Source organism: Antennarius striatus, chromosome 3 (assembly GCF_040054535.1).
Source record: "Antennarius striatus isolate MH-2024 chromosome 3, ASM4005453v1, whole genome shotgun sequence".
NCBI lineage: Eukaryota > Metazoa > Chordata > Actinopteri > Lophiiformes > Antennariidae > Antennarius > Antennarius striatus.
In genome coordinates this window covers 20546557-20566862 of record NC_090778.1, presented here as the reverse complement: position 1 = coordinate 20566862, position 20306 = coordinate 20546557, and the positions used below count along the sequence as shown (strand labels likewise).

The following is a 20306-nucleotide window of genomic DNA, read 5'->3' as shown; positions in this document are numbered from 1 at the left end:
CAGCAATATACTGGCACTCAGATAACAAGGCAGCAATATCACAAAAAAAATAATCCAATTACAAACGATTATCTGTTGTCAAATTAAAGCTTGTTAAAAGAACTCTACAGGACAGTTGTGGATTTAGTGTACTGTTCTTTAATACAAGGTGCAATAGACAGCAACTGAAAAATATGTTAAAGATTTTAGGAGACTTAAAAAAAAAAGCAAAACAAATCCTGACAATGGTGAGAATTATTTCTGACATCATAATCCATGCTGATTATTATTCATTCATGGCATTAGCTGAAGTGACAAAGAGATTAGTGTTCCCAACTCTGTATGTATGCAATATAAGATAGCGGTGCATGGGTGCATGTCTGTGACTGACAAATACAGATTATCTGCTTCAGCTGGGGAGACAACAGCTTGTTGTGTCTATTATTAGTATGCTGGAAAAGTGTAAGGAAAGGATGGAAAAGTGAGCAGGAAGGCAGATGGACAGGTGGGTTGACAGGGGTATTTGTTCATTGGTCAAAGGTTGAGCATGAATCATCCACACAAAACCTGCTCATCTTTCTGACAACCATATAGACAATTACGGACAAAAATTAACTTAAAAAAAAATCAAATCACCTTCTTTGAAGGATATCATACAAATCACTGTTCTCCTGTTTCTATTCCAGACATATTTTCCATTTTAGGGTGTAACAAATCTAGTAGGATACTGACAAACCGCTAGAAATAAAAAAGGTTCCCTTACTTTCTTCATAAACTGAACTCAAAAGGTCAAGCGGAATAAACACAATGTCAGGATGTCAAAGTGTTTCTACAGTGACTGAGTCTGACAGCAGAAAGATGAACACCCCCTGTATCTGTATCTTTGTTTGTTTAGGCGACAAAAAAAGGTCTGTCGACTCTGAGTTGGTATGGGGAGGAGGTTGCCTCTAAGTACGAGTCATGATTTTTGTATGTGTCTTGTGTGTATCTGTGCTATCAACCACGATAACCTGTCAGAGCTAAGAAACTTGTTACTGTTTGAAGAGGAGAATTTGACAGCTAGTCAGAACTTGCATGTGCCAGTAAGTGCCCAAGTATGACTGCTTGTGTAATCATCATGCCAAAAAGTGACAGCCAACTGATTTGTAAAAGCCGCTTACGGGTGGCCTGAGGCTCAGCCACCGGTTGAAATCACACAATAGCTTTGCTGACAGATAGTGTTGTGACTGTTGTTGCCTCATATTAAGTGTTACAGACCTCAGCAAGACTAAAACTGACATTAGTGACGGCTAAAACTAGGGACATGATGACATCACCAAAGTTCAAAGAACTAATTACATCTACAAGATGGTACCAAGGTAATAAAGTATGCTAAGCTATTTAGAAATGGTAAAATATTATCTTTAATGCCATCAATAATGCAGATGTTCCTCCTTCTACTAAACTGTGGTATTAAAATACAGTGTTACCTCTACTTACGAATGTCTCTACATACAAAACTTTCTACTTACGAAACGCCTCAACAGGAAAATATTGCCTTTAGTTACGAAAGAAATTTCGAGTTACGAAAGTTGTCTGTGTAGGTTCTCAGTCATCCAGGTCATGGTTATCCAAAAGCTGTTTAAGTCTGAGTCCATTGATTGCAACTAGCAGTTCAGTGTCATTAAAAAGAGTTGGGTGTAATTTAAAGGGAAAAACATAGGTGGGGACAAGATACAGCTGGTCAACAGCCTTAAATTTGTGTTGCCAAACACCAGTATGTTTTTCAAACAACATGTTCAAAATAAGAACGTAAGAGAGCTAACTCAGATTGTTTACCAAGGCACTGCAGACATGAACTTAAATACATTTGTCGATCCAGTTGTGGCGTACTGATTGTCAAACAAAGAAATCAAATGGAATATTTTGAGCAGAGGACAATTTTTTTTTTAAATTTTGCCATTGTGTTGATAGGTATCAATCAAACTTCTGTAAGCCTTTGAAGAATTCTTATCTGGATGTAGATTAATTTATCTGATTCGTTTTTCAAAAACAGGGGTTTGCATGCGGAACAACAGCCAACAGGTCAACAAGACACACAGCAAATGTCATTCACTATCATCATTTCTACAGAAAGCTGGTGAAAGATCGAAACTTCATGAAGAACAAATGAAAAAATATTTGCCATCCACAAGACAAATGAATGGAAGACTACCACAGTTTGTCCCAGGAATTCCTTTAAACCCAGGATCAATAAACATAAACAGGATCAATTAAAATCTAAATGATATACTACCCACAAAAAACAGCGTGATAACTGACACAGACTAATTGGGGCTAAAAGAAATTCTGCAGTTATGGTTTCAGGTAAGTGAAGGCCTGCTGTCTAAACAGCCAGAAACTTTCAAAATTAAATTACCTGCTGCAATGAGGCGAGGTTGTCATTTGTTACTGCATCGCTCCACAAAGCATATTGTAGACATTTAGTACAGAATTATTCTTTAAAATGTAAATCAAGATCTCAATAAGTAATCATTTTAACAGCCAGCAATCAGCCAGCCAGGCAGTGCAGCATGATGTGGGAATTCTCTGGTAACAACAAATGTTCACCAGTCTGTCAGCCAGAAACTTCTGCTCTGAGTGTGTCTCCTGGCAGATGTCATTATAGGAACTGTCACAGTTTCTTGTGAGAAGAAGCCAACACATATTTCTGCCACAATACTTCTGTGTTTTAACTACTCTGATTAGAAGCTGGTCTCTGTGTGGCTTTGTTGAAAAGGTCAACACACAGTTTGTTCCCAATGTGGATGGAGGTTGAGAGATGGATTCCTGTTCTTAGTTTTTTCCACAAAAGAAAAAACACCATGAACACCATGTGTGTACTTGAGTTTTCAAAACATGCTGTATAAATTATAGAAACTTTTTCTCCATTTTAAAGTTGGTTTTGATAAAAAATTCAATATCTAATTGATCAGATTTTATTTTTCCTAACTGAAAACTTGTAAATAGCAAAAATACAGTTATACATCAAAAGGTGACAGACAAAATAGTGACCTGCTACACCAAAGCCACAGACTTCACAACAATCCATATTAGCTTTCCTGCTTATCCTGCTTGCAAACACACGTCTTGGTCCAGTTATCTGCTGGCATGGTCTTCTCTCTCGGTGATGAAAAGCAGACACTGGCAGCCTACCAGCTGCTGTCATCAAACACAATGACTGACTGGCCGATTCAGGCAAAAAGCATCAATTTTAATATTTTTGCAGAGATCCATTTTCTTACATGTAATGATCAGTGGCTCAGTGGTAGAGCGGTTGGTAGAACGGGTCGTCCAATGTTTCAAGATCAGTGGTTTGATTCCCACTCCCGCCCAAAACCACCTGGAGTGTGAGCTGACAGTGGGAGGTGTCAGCTCACCTTCGGAGCACTGCCGAGGCGCCCTTGAGTAAAGCACCGTCCCCCTTACAAGCTGCTTATTTGGCCGCTCCACAAAAAGGGGCTGCCGGCCATTCTTCCTCCCCCTGCATGCGTACAGGCCCCTTGTGTGTGTTTGTTTCTTCAGGGCCTATACACACTCATATATACAGTATATATACAGTGTGCATATATTTAAAAAAAAAAACGTCCCTCTCACCCTTTCAGGGTGGTATCTGTGTGTCATCCTCAAGCTCGGGTCCTCTACCAGAGGCCTGGGAGTCTGAGGGTTCTGCGCAGTATCTTAGCTGTTCCTAGGACTGCGCTCTTCTGGACTGAGGCTTCAGATGTTGTTCCAGGAATCTGCTGGAGCCACTCTTCCAGTTTGGGGGTCACTGCCCCAAGTGCTCCTACTACCACGGGGACCACATTAACCTTAACCTTCCACATCTGTTCCAGCTGTTCTTTCAACCCTTGATATTTCTCAATCTTTTCGTGTTCCTTCTTCCTGATGTTGGCATCAGCTGGAATCGCCACATCTATCACCACTGCTCTCTTATGCTCTTTGTCCATCACCACTATGTCCGGTTTGTTAGCCAGTAGCTGTTTGTCGGTCTGGAAGCTGAAGTCCCACAGGATCTTAGCCTTGTCGTTCTCAACCACCTTCGGTGGTATGTCCCATTGGGATTTGGGTACTTCTAGTCCATACCGGGTACAGATGTTCCTGTACACTATCACAGCTACTTGGTTGTGCCTTTCCATGTATGCTGAGCTGGCGAGCATCTTACACCCTGCTACCACATGCTGGACTGACTCTGGGGCTTCTTTAAGTAGCCTGCACCTTGGGTCAGATCTACTGTGGTAGATATTGGCCTCTATTGCCCTTGTACTTAGGGCCTGTTCTTGTGCTGCCATGATCAGTGCCTCTGTGCTGTCTGTCAGTCTAGCTTTATTCAGCCATTGGTAGGTCTTCTTGATATCAGCCACTTCCTCTATCTGACGGTGGTACATGCCGTGTAGGGGCTTGTCCCTCCATGTCGTCTCCTCCTCCTCTTCCTCCTCAGGCTTCTGCTGTCAAAGGCATTCACTGAGCAGTCCATCTGTTGGGGCCATCTTCCTGATGTACTCTTGGATTTTTGATGTCTCATCCTGGACAGTGGCCCTGATGCTCACTAGTCCTCGGCCTCCCTCTTTCCGCTTAGTGTACAGCCTCAGGATGCTGGACTTGGGGTGAAACCCTCCATGCATGGTGAGGAGCTTTCTCGTCTTGATGTCTGTGGCTTCTATCTCCTCCTTTGGCCAGCTTATGATCCCAGCGGGATATCTGAGATACCCCGCATATATATATATATATATATATATATATATATATATATATATATATATATATATACACACACACACACATATATACATACACTGTATATATAAGCATGTCTACTGACTAGAGTGTGCCACTAATTTCCCTGTGGGGATTCTGTATATAAAAATAAATAAATAAAAATGCCACTGTAAAGAGATTGTATGGAATATGTTGACACTGTGTAAATAAATATTGCCTGGACTGAAAAAGTGTGAGCCAGGATCAATGCATGAGGACTGCACATAATTGGTATTAGTCTAAAAGTATCAGAGGAAAAAGCCCTTGAACAAGTCAGCTAGCACAGGTCATTAAAAGTAGCCACAAACATTATTTTAATTAATGGACCTATAATTCCTTGTTAACAATTAATTTTGGAGTAAACTCAACAACGGCGCTGGTGGAAAAAATCATCTACCCTGACAACTTGAACAGCTGATAAAAACATAACGTCTGTATGGTCAGCCCAGATGCTGCGACAACGCCACTGGTACAAATTGTGTGCAATATGGAAGCAGGGCTCTGAACTTTCTTTTGAATGAATGAAAAATATGTGCAGTTCAGTTCCCAAGCATATAAACCTGCACTGCACTTAAGTAATTTTAAATAGAGATATGGATATGAAATGAGTTGTTTAAGCGATTTGATGCTTTACTAAATGAAATGTTTTGGAGAAAATATCCATGGGTATATGACAGGAAGTAGCGGAAACGGGTCTGGACTCAGTAGGAAATTTTAATTTATGTAGCAGGTGAAGGTGCATTTTGTATATAGCAAGTGCACTGTGCTGAGATCAATAAAAAGAACTTCAACAGATCTTTAAATTGTCTTCCACCATCTGAAGACCGCAATTGCATGTCAAAACGTCTTTGGATGACTGTCTAAACTTAATTAGCTCAGCAGGTATATTCTTCTAACATGAGGATAAATATTCTTTTGACTAATGTATCCCAGTAGGCGTTGAAAATGATATAGAATTGTGACGTGAGGTAAAACATGATGACATAGCCACGTTGTGGATAAAAGCATAATTAGGCAAAGGTGCATTCAACCAAGTCTGCAATCATACAGTATGTATGCTGACACAGACAGGAGGAAAAACAGCAAGCCACTAATTGCCCCTTTAAATGATATCATTAAAAGTGATGATTCTGTAACATCCATAGTGAGTCTATATTCCCATCGCAAACGTCTCTTCAAAAGACTGTGGGAATGTCTCAAAATCTGACACAGTCTGATTCAGCACAGAAAATCAATGTGAGTTGAAAAGTTTATCTGTTGCAGTTTATATAATCAGCCTTTATTAAAAGTAAAGCTAAATCATATTAGCACAAAGCAATAGGTTGTAATCTAAGGAGCTCTTTGCACTCAAAAGACGATATATCAATTTGGGAGTACTGCTATTTCTCCTATCACTTCTGCCTAAGGGCAGACTGTTACACTGGATGACATCCTTCTTTGAACATCAACAAAACAAAAAGGTCTTATTTTTAAAAATATCTAACTGCAACTTCTTGTGAATGCTTATTGGAGCAATTGCGCTTCAGAATATGCGTTTAAGAACCTAGAAAATGAAACAAAAGGACTCTCGTCACATATATTTTCAAGCACAGGAAGAAGCTGAAGCAGTAGAACCAGAACAAGAGAAAGAAACGGGGAAAGAAGCAGTCAACAGAAACAACAAGAAGGAAAATAAGAAATAGGTTCCATTATACTTTTCTTTCTTCAAAAATTACTTTTTTCTGTTGCATTCTTTGTTAGAAGGAGCAAAGTTAATAAATGTTTATCCTTGAGTCATTTGCTCATTGTTATTTTTCAGCTGTAGTCATGCACATTTTAGGGTGAGGCCTAATATGCATCCTCAATTATTTCCTCTTTATGAATTCAGCCTGTTCAAATAGGAAAATATTTGCTTTCAGCATCAAAAGTAAATGTACATACATAAATATAAACCAACGGCTTTCCCCGGAACAAACTGGAGGGGTTATTCACACCTGCACTATCTGGAAAGAGTCAGGCGATCATCACTTTTACGTCAGCAGCATCCTGAGTGGACGACCTTTGGAGAGTTGCAGGGGTTCCCTCTTTCGATCATCTTGGGGTCGATGTGAACCGGGCACTTCCTCTTCCTATCACTCTTACCACCTAAGCTTTCCCCACCTGGTATCTCTCCATAACTTTTCAAATGCATTCATCTGTTTATTTTTATTGCATGTGTTTTAGATTGTTTATTTAACAGCCTGTTTGAACTCTGGTGACTGCTGCTCATTGAGTGATGGTGAGTCAGGCAGTTGTTAATGTGACTAAGATAGACAGCGACTTTTAGTATGTATGAACTGTGCTGCTGTGCTAATTAATATCTGGACAGAGGTTAATACCTGCAAGTCAATCCATTCAACACCACTCATATCTTCAACTGAGCCTGCTTTACCTGGAGATCTCCACAAAGATTTAAACGTTACATAGTGCACTTCTCGATGCCGTCAACCAACAGAATGTGCGTATCATCACATGAATGCCTACAAAAAATCTAAGATGAGGTGAAGTCGCGAGCATTGATGTGCAAATGCGCGAGGGCGCACTGTACTTCAAGATTCTCTAGTTTGTTATATTATTTTACGTTTTAACAGTGTTGTGACATATACAAAGAAAAACATATCACACTTCTCAGATTTACCTGTGATGGCTGACTTGAAGCTCATTAAGAAGCTGATTCTTGAACCACTGGTCAAAATCCACGTTGTCAAACAGTTCATAGGCCGCCAGTCCCACTGCATTGTATACTGCACACCAAGAATCACAATCAAAAATGAATAGATATATAAACAGACAGATACAGAAATACAACACACAATTCGTATAAGGGCTGCAAATGCTAAACCTCAAAGTATAAAAAAAACTGTAGTGAACAAGGAAAAAGCAGCCAGAAAGACAGAACAGCTTTAAAAAAAAGAATAAACAGTCACCGATGTCATTGGCTACCCTTGACCTACCAATTTCTGGTTTTTATGAAGCATATTCTGCACTGAATAGCAAGCTGGAAGTAGACATGAATATTCACAGATCATTTTGTGGTCACAAAATTAATTGTCTGTATTGGGAGATGAACTGACACTCCCAAAGTCAGCTCACACTCCGAGGATGTCGGATGTCTGACGGGAGCGGGAATCGAACAGCCGATGTCTGGTTGGAATATCGGCATTTCGAAGTCCTCAGAGTGTAATTTTCTCAAAAACCGGCATTGCGCCACCTTGTATATGAAAACAGTTTTAAAATAGGCCATTCATTAAATGTGCGTCTTATAGTCCAATGCACTTTATAGTGCAGAAAATACTGTATATTAAATCACCTACAACAGAAAAAATGTCATTTCAAACTTTTGTATTAAGGAATGTAATGCAAGGAATGTAATTCATGTTCCTTAGAACATGAATTACATTTGCAATATTGTGACTTCCCATGAAACTCGATGGACTTTGGTACTTTTTCCAATTGTCAGCTTACTGAAGCAAGCTCAGCAATATAATTGCTGAGTTGGAGCCACAAAAAAAAACCCACCACAAACTTTTTGCAGCAGTATAAATAAAGTCATACTCTATAATTGCATAAGCATCATTGTAATTATTACCTCTGTAAATGAGGTTATATTGTAAGATGTAACATTGAATGGCAGGTTGGCTAGTTGGAAGGATTTCACAAAAACCAGAGGGCAGCCTTCCATGAGATTTAGAAGGATTGGTCATGAGCCAGAAAATAAAACTTTGGATCTTGATATTGGCTGGATCCAGAATTGTTTTCCCATGTTTTTAACAATGGTGGTCATTTCTCAACATTTCTGTCAAACTTTATGGAGGAGTGGGACCATAGTTCAGGCAAGTTAAACAGATGGGGAAGACTGTTTAGTCTTGGCACATGTTTAAGATACACTCATTAGAGTGCCATTCTTGTTGATTTATTTGAATGGACAAAAACGTTCTCTAACTAAGTGCTTCCTAGGTCCGTCATCCAACAATAATCAAGTATGAGCTACTGAGGCAGCAACAGTAGAACTTAATCATTCTGTGACATTTGTTGTTTGTCAACACTTTCAATAGAATGGAATTTCAACAGGCTTCTATCTTCAACAGAGACCCACTAAGTAAGCAATTACAACTGTTATTTAGCTGTTTATACCATGAAAACAACAAAGCTGAAGCAATGATTTGCCAAAGACTAATCCTGAAAGGCAAGAATAAAAGGGTGTAAAAAAATGTGAGAAATCAAATGTCAACTGGTTACAGAAAAGAGTATAACAAGAAAAATTTGAATGTTTCCATATTCCCATTTTTATGTGATTAACATAGACATGTCATTTAAAGTACAAGTCAATACTCCTTTGGACTCACCAGCATCTTTCATAAGTAACTGAACGGGGTCGTCCACATTGGTTGGACCTGTAGAAACAGATAAACAACCTGTAAGTAAATGATTGCATTTGGACGCTTATAGTCACAAAACTTTTGCAACCATAAAGAACAGCCAGGGTTTGGTAACAACAAAGCCAGTACCCACAACTTAAGATTGTTAAACACTTAAAACATACATCCAATGAATAAGCCTTGTCTCAGTTATTCTTCTGTTCTGTTCTTTAATTTTCTATTAGCTATGGAGTCCTCAAGTCTTAATCAATAGCTGGCTGGCTATTCAACCACAGAATTACCTACCCTTCTTCCTTGTTCTGGCAGAACTCATTTCAACTTACTTTGGAAAAGGAAAAGCAGCTTGAGAGGAAAGCTGAAATGGACCAAAGGAATTTGTCCGTTTGAACAACTGTACTGCTAATTGAGCCACAGAGGAGGAACTCCTGTTCCACCAGTGGCAGTGTGACATGAGAGTGTCTGACTAGAGAGTTTGAAGTGGTTGTAATGCTGTCACCAGGGAAATCATTGATGATGTGTATTTTGTAGATTTTATATTAGACATACAAGTAGTCTTCCAGATACAAACATTCAACGTACGAACATTCATAGTCACGAACAACTGCACGCCGCCATGTCCGACTACTGTAGTTTACCCTTCTTCCACAACACAGTCTGAGCAGTGTAACATTAACACCTCAGAGATCAAAATGTCACGTCACGTCAAAATAACCCAGAAAAAATAAGACTAGGTGAACGGTTTGCTCTGATTTCGGCTATGAGCAAGGCTCATAGCCGAAATGATGAAGACTCATAGCCGAAACGCGTAAGCGTTCATTTTTGGTGAGTGCCAAAATAAAAAAAAGTGGAAATGTGAGTACTTTGTCTTCCCTTGATTAATTTTTTAGATGTGCTACCTTTTGGGAGTTCATCCCTATTTTTGATAAAAGAAGTATAATTACATAGTAGACAGGTTATTAAGATACCATAAAAAACTATATTTGACAGCTATAGAAAAAATTTTCAACATTTCAATACAGCCCATCAACAAAGGTCAAAAGGTTTTCTGAGGGAGAGAAAGAAGGACAGTCAGTACAGGATGATGCTGAATCAATCTTTTTTGAAGAATAAGCTGAGCTGCATACGCTAGTATGTAATGACTTTTAAATTCAACATTTAACTGACCCTGGAGATTCTGAACCATTTCCAGTAGCACAGGCGTCAGTGTCTGGCTGTAGTTGTGGAAAATATCCAGGAACAACACTTCTGTACAAGGCTAAAACAAAGGAACACACAAGAGAAAACAGTTAATTGGTGAAATAGATGGTACACTTGTGAAAAAGGCATCACCATCATTTGTTTTTATCCCGATATCACAGCATTTCCTATTCAGCAGCCTGCTGTGTTGTTTGGCACTTAGTGGTGGTGAGAGGAAATACCAAGTGAATAAATTACATTAGTACATTCTCTCTGAACACAAAAAGGGAAATATATACAAATAGGTTAACAATGGGTAACAATGCCTTGAGCTCTGGGTTCAATAAAAAATCAATATAACAGTTGGGGGTTTCTGCCACCCACCTTCAGCTGTTAATTGGTTTATTGGTTTTAGCTGTCATAAAAAAATCAATAGCAAATGAAGTGTTAAAATCAGATTCCATAAACTAACTCAAATCATAGATGTGCTCCAGGTTACATGTACATTTGTCTATTCCAAAAGGTCATGTAGGCAGCAGATCCAGCTCAACTATCTTATTCTGTTTTCATTTTAAACTGCACATAGGAAGTCCTCTTGATAGGTGAAGGCAATATATAATCAACCACTTCTAAATTCTACAGTAATTACTTGAGTTCTCTTGGATCGCAAATGCCATAACGTTTTCTGCTGCAGTGTCAAAAAATGTTTTTTTAACCAATATTTTGAGGTTTAAAGTAAAAAAAAGTTTCACCTTAATTCAAAGACTCCTTCGGTTCAGTTCAGTTCAGTTCAAAAATCGTTCAGTTATGTCTCCTTTAAATTCACTTTTCTATTTAGCAAACTTGGATGACTGGTCGTGTTTGTCTTTACGAAAAATTATTATGATGATTTTACGCTGGCTATAACACACAGAAGTTTAATATTCTATTACTATTTCACTACTCCTTGTTTTCATGCTGTGATATCAGCATGGAGAACATAATTACAGTATATCCCGCTTCAAAGTGGTGATGTATTGTGCTTGCCAGTGTTTGTGTGTTCATCTGTTCGTTCATTGGTCCATTCGTTTGTCCACTAAATACTGCATCTTCGCAATCGAAAGACGAGGGAGAAGGCCAGTGTGAGTAATACCAAAGATCAAAGCTGGTGCTTTGATCAATGACAGTAGGTCAAAGCACTAGCTTTGATCTTTGACCCATGCAAGTAGGTCAAGGTAAAATTTTGAATTCGGGGGTGTCGCAGGACGTTGCAGTCAGTGACTGCCTTAGTTCTAGTTGTTTTTGGGAGAGATTTAGGTGTGTCAACAACCACTATAGGTGGGCAACTATAAACACGGAAGTATTTAACAAACCTACTAGCTCAACCACTAAGACACACCATAAAGGAGTATTCTGTGACTGAGCTCGTTTCGCAGCTCTCGGGTAATTAAGGACAATGCATCAGTAATGTTTCATGGAATGTATTTCTGTCCTTACTTACCCTTAGACTGTATTTCCAAGAGTCACCACCTGTTTCTTCAACAGCTAGAAGAAGAGAGGAAGGAATACATGATCATGTCTATAATGTAATAAATGTTCTGCTGCTTTGAACAATTGTTAGAATTGGGTGGAATTTCTAAATCAAAACTGGTATCACTTAAAATTCATAATTCCATTACTCTTCATTAAAGAAATTTTTGAATTAAAATCACTATGATTGACACCGGGAGGAGACCTCGAGGAAGACCTAGGACACACCGGAAGGACTATGTCTCTCGGCTGGCCTGGGTACACCTTGGGCTCCCCCCGGAGGAGCTGGAGGAGGTGTCTAGGGAGTGGGAAGTATGGGCATCCCTGCTGAGACTGTTGCTCCCGCGACCCGGCCCGATAAGCGGTTGATGATGGATGGATGGATCATTGACTAAACAATCAAATCTGATCAAGCATGAACCGCATGAACTATAAACCTGGTCGACTCTCAACACTCTGACCATTCCTAAAACATGCCTGTCAACCCCAAAAGTCTGCAGGTGCAGATAAGTCTGGATATTTGGATTCAGCCCATGTGTCTGGAGTCGTGTTATTACCGAAGCTCTCAGGATCCTCTTCCCACATAGCCAGCTCTTCTTCTGTTAGAAGGAAGTAGTGTGAGACGAGACGGCGTCCGATCTCTGTCAAAGTCGGGTGTGAGAAAAATGTTGCCTTGATCTTGTGAGCCTCTAGACTCTCTGGTTTACTGTCTGGGGGACAGGAGATGGAGGAGAATTAAAGGGAATAAACAGAATAAAAGACTGTATTGTCCTTTAATCCACCAAAATTCTAATGTAATTAACAATCCATACAGACTTATACTGCTGTAGTCTGTTTGTAATTTCACTGCACTTTCCAGCTGTTAATTTATTCATAATGGTTTGAACATCAATATCAAAAGTACATAGTGCATCATTATAAAGGATTTTAACTAGGAAACAAGGCACCATACTCTAAAGGGCACTATTAATGTATCTTTGCATTGATGTCAGAAAGAAATCTTTGTTTGAAACAGTAAAAATAAAAAAAGTTGTTACAAAAAGAAAGGTTTAAGTAAGAAATGCATGAGCCATCTTCCATAGTCTACATGCTAATGGTAATTGCCCTACTTCTATAGTTTGAAGGAAGACAAAGTTCTTCTTTTGTTCTCATGTTCAAAAAGTTCGAATGCAGAAAAACAATCTAAAAGAAAAAAAATTATATACATCTGAGTCTTAAATATGAGAGACTTCTTATCATCTTACTTTCAGACCTCTGCTTCACCTGTGGCCTTGGACCCTGGTCTCACTACTCATGCAGTACCAAGAGCCCTGCTCCAATGGCATCAGACACACATGGGTTTCCTGCCTGTCTGTCTATGTGACTGACAGCACTGGTTTAATAAATAAGTCAAATGGCTGCTCTGCACTGAGCTGTCTCTGTCAAGGTAGAGCTTTACCTGCAGCTACTTAACTTTGCAACTAGAAATTGAGGTTCCTGTTTGGAAAAAGGTAAGGAAAGCAAAATGGTGTTGTGTCACAAACATTCAAATAAAACCAAGGTATTAAAACAAGATTCACAAAAACATGGCAAAGTAACAATTGCCTAGGAGAAGAGATCTTAGAGTGCCCCAAAGACCAAACTAGCTGGCAGTGCAAAGACTGAGTGCTCTGATCCACAGCTAATGAAGCACTGGAGGCCTACGATTGTGAAATAAACATGAGCCCTGTTCAGGTACAGTGATGCAGACGTTATTTGTTTCTTAGAAAGTGTCAATTATTAGCCTTAAAAAAACCCAGATAGATTTCTGTTAACCTCAAAATTGTAGACCATAAATTGAGATTCAATGCTCTAGCCTTCATTTAAACTTTTTTTTACCTCATCCCTTGCTGAAATCGCTATCATTTATTTACCACGCCTTTTTAGTTTGCACTATATGTTCATTTATTCCATATTCTCAACCATTCTTACTACTATTGTAAGAAACCCATGTACCCTCAATGTTCTTGGCAGGTTTGTAAGCATCATTCTTTACAATCATCTTGATGAGGTTCATGCACTGAACTATGAAGCGTTCGAAGGTCAATCCTTCCCCTGCAGGAGTGAACACGTAGCTGACAGCAAATTCCAAGGACCGCTGTATTAGTGGTATAAATGCACATGGGTGGTACTCCAAGAAATCCAACAACTAGAATGAATGAAAGAAAGGTACAGAAAATTTCCATGAGCAAAGAGCAAGATAGAAAGATAAAAAGTCATTAGGAATTCAAATTCATCGGCAAACACAATACAGTATACAGTAGATCCTATCAAGAAAACTTAAGCAGACATTAAAAAACACTTATAATGATTTTTATAATATGCAAGTAAACTCACAACTTTAGTGTAGAGTATGATAATCTTCTCCAGCTTTTCTCTGCATGTGCTATGTGGACCAACCTCATGGCCTGGATAGCAATACAAACATATTGCACCGTTAATTTAAACATGACAGATATTTTTCACAACTTCAACAACGTATGTCTTTGCTTTTCAACTTCATATTTTTTGAATCTTTCGCGTTTCAGTCCTGCTCACATGAAAAATGTCCAGTGATAATATAGTTGAAAAGGAGTATCCAAGAACATTGTTTTGTTGAAATACATAAAATATATCTTAGTGTTTGTGAGTGATGAGTGTTTTTTTTTGTGTATGATGAATAATGCTTATGTTGTATAGAATGGGATTTATCACAACTGAATATGCGTGGATTTGAACTATGAGGAGATGATACCTCAACCCTATACAATGCAATGTCAGCGTATCAGACAATCCCTTCATCTTGATCAAAGAGGCTGTGCAGGAGACGTTATTTCATGAACCCATTAGAACAAGAATTCTCCATGGGGGAACTTGTTCAAACACTAAAACACCCAGACCATATCAAGTGAAGGTAAGAAAAAACACCTTATTACTCTGTCTTCTCAATAACAATCATGGCCTGTGGCAAAAAATAAGCACTTTAATGGAAGTAGTTTGACAGTGCAAAATTGCTCTAAAGAGTTATATTGCAGTCCATTTCCCAGCTGCCCGTTGTAGCAGTTAACTAAATGGTGTTCCAATTTCAAACCCTGTAGCCTTCATTACGTACTCCAATGCAAAACCCTGGGAACCTAGGGTCCAGGCAAAATACCTAAATTAAACTTTAACAGATGAAATATACTTAACATACACCATCCTCTGGCATACACCATCAATGGCTTCCATCATCCCCGTCATCAGTTGTCAATATAATGTTGACAATTAATCATGCACTTTAAATCTGAGTAATTACTTTGCACAGTTTGTTGCTAATGTAGCAAGTAATGATGAAATACATTGCTTTAAAATTTACATGGCAGTACAAATAATTGTAATTATTTTTCAATTGTATAACAAGCAATAAAAAAATCACTCTTAATGGGGAAACTAGGCCAACCTTCTTCTGGCTTCTTAAGGAAAGATACACCTGTAGCATCAGTCATCTCTGCAAACTACATAAGAAATCAAACTTAATAAAATATAATACTATTCTTTTGACAGCAACGAGAACGTTGCCAAATATACAAATTATTTTGATGAAATAGGACTTGACACTTAAGAAAAATATGATTCATAAAATAGTGAAGACAGAAGAGAAAATCAGGACAGTTTTTCCATACTGCTCAAGGATTCACAAGTTAACAGTGCTTTAGTGCGAATGGTTTCACAGTCGTTTCACAGCAGCATGAAATTATAAACTTATAAAATATTATGTATATGTCCTCATAAAAAGGCACTAAGCATACGATTCCATAAGAAACAACTTTCATTGTTGATAATGAAATTTTAAAATGAGTCGCAGATCATTCAGAGAAGCCTTATCAGGATTACATGGAACATTAGATGAGAAATTATTTTCCCATATTGTCTATTTAGGAGACACTTTATGTGATATTCAAATGAATGCGGAGGAAGATTGAAAGAAAAGAAAGAAAATAAGAAAAGTGGTTTCATCTTGAATTAATGAACAATGACAAACTTTCCATCTTCTTTCCTTCCATATTAAGGTTAAATGTTCACTTCTCCTTGGTTCACTGTGAAAGTCCCAAGGAACGAGCATTGGTGTAGATAATAAAATACAGTAATAAAAGACATAAAAAATGCTCATAAATTGCTCATTCACTGTGATGTACATTTTGGCTCCATAAAATCCCATATGATGCTAGGGTCACTTAAGATGTCCCATGCAGTTTACTTCCTTGACAATCTCATCAGTGGAATGGTCAAGCACCATGACATTCTCTGGTATCCGTCCAATCATTTGTGAAATGCCAACCTCCTTATGGCACTGGTTCCTGTTTCTTATACACATTCAATTCTACCAACAAGTGTAAACTGTGATGTGGAACTGATTAAAAAAGGATAAATGGCTCAACATATCTTTGCCTAACTTTTCTTTCTGCCGTGGACTGGTCTGGGGTGAGATAAGACCAGAACTTCATTTCATTTACTGGACGTTGTGTTCACGGCATTAGCAGCTTCATAGGAATCCATCAAATTCTAGAACCTTATGAAATATTTTACAGAGGAAAAAAGTAGCTAACTACTGATGATTTTCATCACTGGTTTCATCATTCATGGAAGACATGTGGCTTGAAGAGCATGTATTCAATACTGAAGTGACTGATAGAAATAGACAGATGAACTTAGTTAAGGACAAGCACCTAAAGGGACAAAGAAATGTCCCAAAAGCACCACTTTACATAGGCAACCTTATCATGTTGTGCAGAGCTGATATCTCTTAACAGCCCAAATGTGAGTTGCCTTGCCATTTCCCCTATCTGTCAGGCCCAAATAAAAACGGGACCCTGACCCCGTCTCTATTGCCATCAGCAGAATAAACATTAAACGGGGTACTGGCAGCTGATATTTCAATTGATAATTTTTACAAACAGCTGCTACCATGGCAGCTCATGGACTATTTGAGACCTAATTCCCATGTGCTAGGTATTTTTATGATGAAGCTCTAAAGCAGTGGTTCTTAACCTTGTTGGGGGAACCGAACCCTGCCGGTTTCAAACGCTCACTCACTGAACCCTTCTTTAGTAAAAAAAATTTAAATAAAGATTTCAAATTTAAGACATAAGTATATCTTTTACTGGTGTATTTAATGAATTGTGCATTAATGTCACCTTTTTCAAAGAACAAAACCTAGACAGTGCATGAACTCACAAGAAATTACCTACCTTCAAATCAGTGTGACTTCTGCTGTTGTTATTGAGAGACCAGTTCAGATGTGCGTGCCTTCACTTTGGCAAGTGCAACTCTTATCATTTTCACAGCGAAGTCTTTTTCTTTAGTTTTCCTGCAGCTTAAGGAAGTGTTCCTTTATTTTTGCCAGTGCGAGACTCGAGTTGCTCAACTTGACATTGCAAATCATGCAGAACTCTGACTCCCTTCACGTTCCGTTATAAAGTACACATAAATTCACGTTGCACGTATCAGTCCGACCACTTTCTTTTTTTGCTCAACATTGTTACTATGAATTAAAATATTAAGAACGCAATCAGATGATATACCATCAAGACAGGCATAAATCGAGTACAGAGTGCGCAAAATCCCATGTAGCACAGGTAGGCTGATCAATGTAGCGTGATCACCTGCAGCTAGTGATGACTAAGGGGGGCGTGTCATCACAAATTGACACGATGTGTCAAACAGTACACTGTGTTTCTTGAATGTTCGTCAAAAACACCAACTCGAACTCCATCTCCTCCGAACCCCTGAGACTGACTCACCGAACCCCTAGGGTTTGATCGAACCCAGGTTAAGAACCACTGCTCTTAAGAGAGCAAAAAGCACGACTGAATACCGTGATTACACAGGGAAAGTGAGCCAAGAGTGTACCGAGCTGGTTGGCTGCCACTCATTGGGTATGTCTAAAGAAGGAACATCCCCAAAGGCAAAAGAACCTTTCAAGTAATCAGTGTTTCAACCACAGGAACTATGGACTGAATGTAAAGTAATGGGAAGTACCCTACAAGGAGTATTACAATCCAATCCAGGAAATAAACGGTCAGCCTTAGCTCATTTTAATCTATTAAAATGTTAATGCCTATAACAACTTGGGCACCATATTAACAGCACCAGAAAGAAAACTTAAAGTAAAAATGTCAGAGAATATGTTCATATGAGGTAAAACACACTAGATTTCATGGGAGTAATTGGTGGTAGCGAGAGATTATTTAATCACACTCTGACTGTTTTACTGCTCGCATTTTATGTTCAAGCCTGCTAGTGCAGAATGGGGCCGCCATAAAAGATTTTTCAGATGACACATTTCATGGTGTATTTAACCTGTCCTCTCAAGATTTGACATTTGCAGACCCATATTTTCAAATAAGAGTTAGGGGAGCATATGCTTCACTTTTGACACGCAGATTATTCTAATATAAAGTCAAGTATTTTAGCATTTAATGTGCCATAGGAATCCACAGCATGTATTTGGGATTGTGTTCGTTTACTTAAAACTAAGGATTAGATTTCAGGACAGCAAAAGAGAAAAGTACTCACAGCACTCCAAGAACTGTTTTAGTCTTTCAAAGACTGCATTCAGGAAACCCTAAAAAGGAGGAGATCAGGAGAGGTGAGAATAAGTTCCATCTTTCTGACATTTGTGTAGCTGAATAATTAATGATTGCTTCATCAGAATTGCCTAGACGCAGCTTTATTAACAAGGGAGTAACTTTCCTATTTGGGTGTGCATGTGTGCTCTGATAATATTGTGAGCTTAGATGCAGCTTAGCCTGAAAAACTAGCTGAGAGGTGGAGATGCAATTTGTTTGGTTCTGTATTAATGTTCAACCATGAGGTCAACAGCATTATCATTTATCACACTACAGAACCAAGCCAGCAACTACAGTTCCTTCCAAATGTAGTGAAGATGGGAGGTTGTAAGAGGAACATAGAAGAGAGGGTAGGCCATGACGGAGAACAATGTTGATGACAATCATTTGTCAGGCTGATAGTTGATTTTAAAAGAGGAGGAAGGAACGTACAATTTTAAATAAAAGGAAGAGTAATACTTCAGGAAAGTAAGCAGAAAATACATGGAGGTGCAAAATAAATGCTTTTAGGGGAATCAGTCACAGTTCTGCAGTTGGCTGCAGGTTTCTAAATTACTCACTTTACAGAGAATATGCATCCTATAGTCCAAATCAGAAATATAACACAAGCCTATTTAAAAATCAAATTTTATTAACATTTATTAATGTTTCAGCATCACACCCATCACCACTGCTAGAGCAATAATACTTTGAAACCATCATTTAAAAAAAGGTGTAGAAACTGCATGTCAAAAATATCTATATAACTTGAAGTAATTAAGAAAATCCAAAGTGATGTATTAAGATAATCTTTGTCTTGAGTTGAAAAGGATCAACTCAATGATTTCAAATATGGGATGTGATAATCTAGTTTGTTGGTTAATTCAATGAAAATCAATAATACCTTGCCCACCAGGTGGGCCTCCTGATATGTGTTGCTTTACTCTATTTTATCTTATACTCTTTGTACCTCCAATCTATTCAAAATCCTGTTAGTGTATTAAATGTTCTGGTAGTGTAGTAAATGTTATGTTAGTGTAGTATATGTTATTTTAATGTAGTATATGTTCTGTTAGTGTAGTATATGTTATTTTAGTGTAGCATATGTTGTGTTGTCTATCTATACATCTATCTATCTAATAGCATTTGATTAACTATTAGCCCTGGGCAATACACCTCACTTTCTTCTATGAAAAACAGTTCAATTTCTTTCAGTTGAATTTGGTCAAACATGTTAGCTGATGTCAGACACATGCAGGTTTAAAATTGAAAATGACTCATTCAAAGGTGATTCAAAGGTATTCAGTCAAAAGAAGAATAATGTAGCACTGCAACATGAGGTACTTAGGGGAAAGCCAAAAATACGTCTCATTATGAGAATAAATAAATCCTCAGGTGATCAGACTCCACTTGGAACAGAGATGATTTGATCATCAGGAGGAAAATAAGAGAAATAAATGGAAGCACAATAAAATATGACATCAGTTTGAAAATGAGTTATTGGGTGCATGATGTGTCTAAAGCAGGCAGAGACAAAAAAAAAAAGCCACAAGTTTTCTTTTGTGTACAAGATTACACCAAAAATGTAAGTGTTAACTATGCCGTCCAGGCAATAATGGAAAAACATTGAACATATATAGTCCACTAATGAGTTCTACCCCAAAACAGCTTCTACTACTTCCTTACTGAATCGCTAGAATCTCGTTGAATGAAAACACTGCTGTGTGGTTCTGCATTTTTATTTGAAACACTAGAGGTTTTTTACTTCACTGATGATTCTTTGCTCAATGTACTGTAAGTTCACTGTGGGCCTCAGTTCCATGTCACAGTGTAATTTAAGATGCACACTGGCAGACAAACAGCCCAATACAAAAACAACATTCAC

The 20306-nt window shown here is 38.3% G+C and overlaps 1 protein-coding gene across 2 annotated transcripts in view; it reads right to left on the bottom strand.

The window, feature by feature from the left end:
* The window catches only part of ipo11 (importin 11), a 112635-nt gene that overhangs the window by 62962 nt on the left and 29367 nt on the right, over positions 1-20306 (bottom strand). For both annotated transcript variants that reach the window (XM_068311733.1, XM_068311734.1), the window contains exons 8-15: positions 18390-18438; positions 14193-14263; positions 13812-14004; positions 12395-12547; positions 11809-11852; positions 10317-10407; positions 9120-9167; positions 7412-7517 (exon numbers count right to left, since the gene is read on the bottom strand). In XM_068311733.1, the coding sequence (XP_068167834.1) occupies positions 7412-7517; positions 9120-9167; positions 10317-10407; positions 11809-11852; positions 12395-12547; positions 13812-14004; positions 14193-14263; positions 18390-18438 (755 nt within the window). The remainder of the gene's footprint in view (positions 1-7411; positions 7518-9119; positions 9168-10316; positions 10408-11808; positions 11853-12394; positions 12548-13811; positions 14005-14192; positions 14264-18389; positions 18439-20306) is intronic.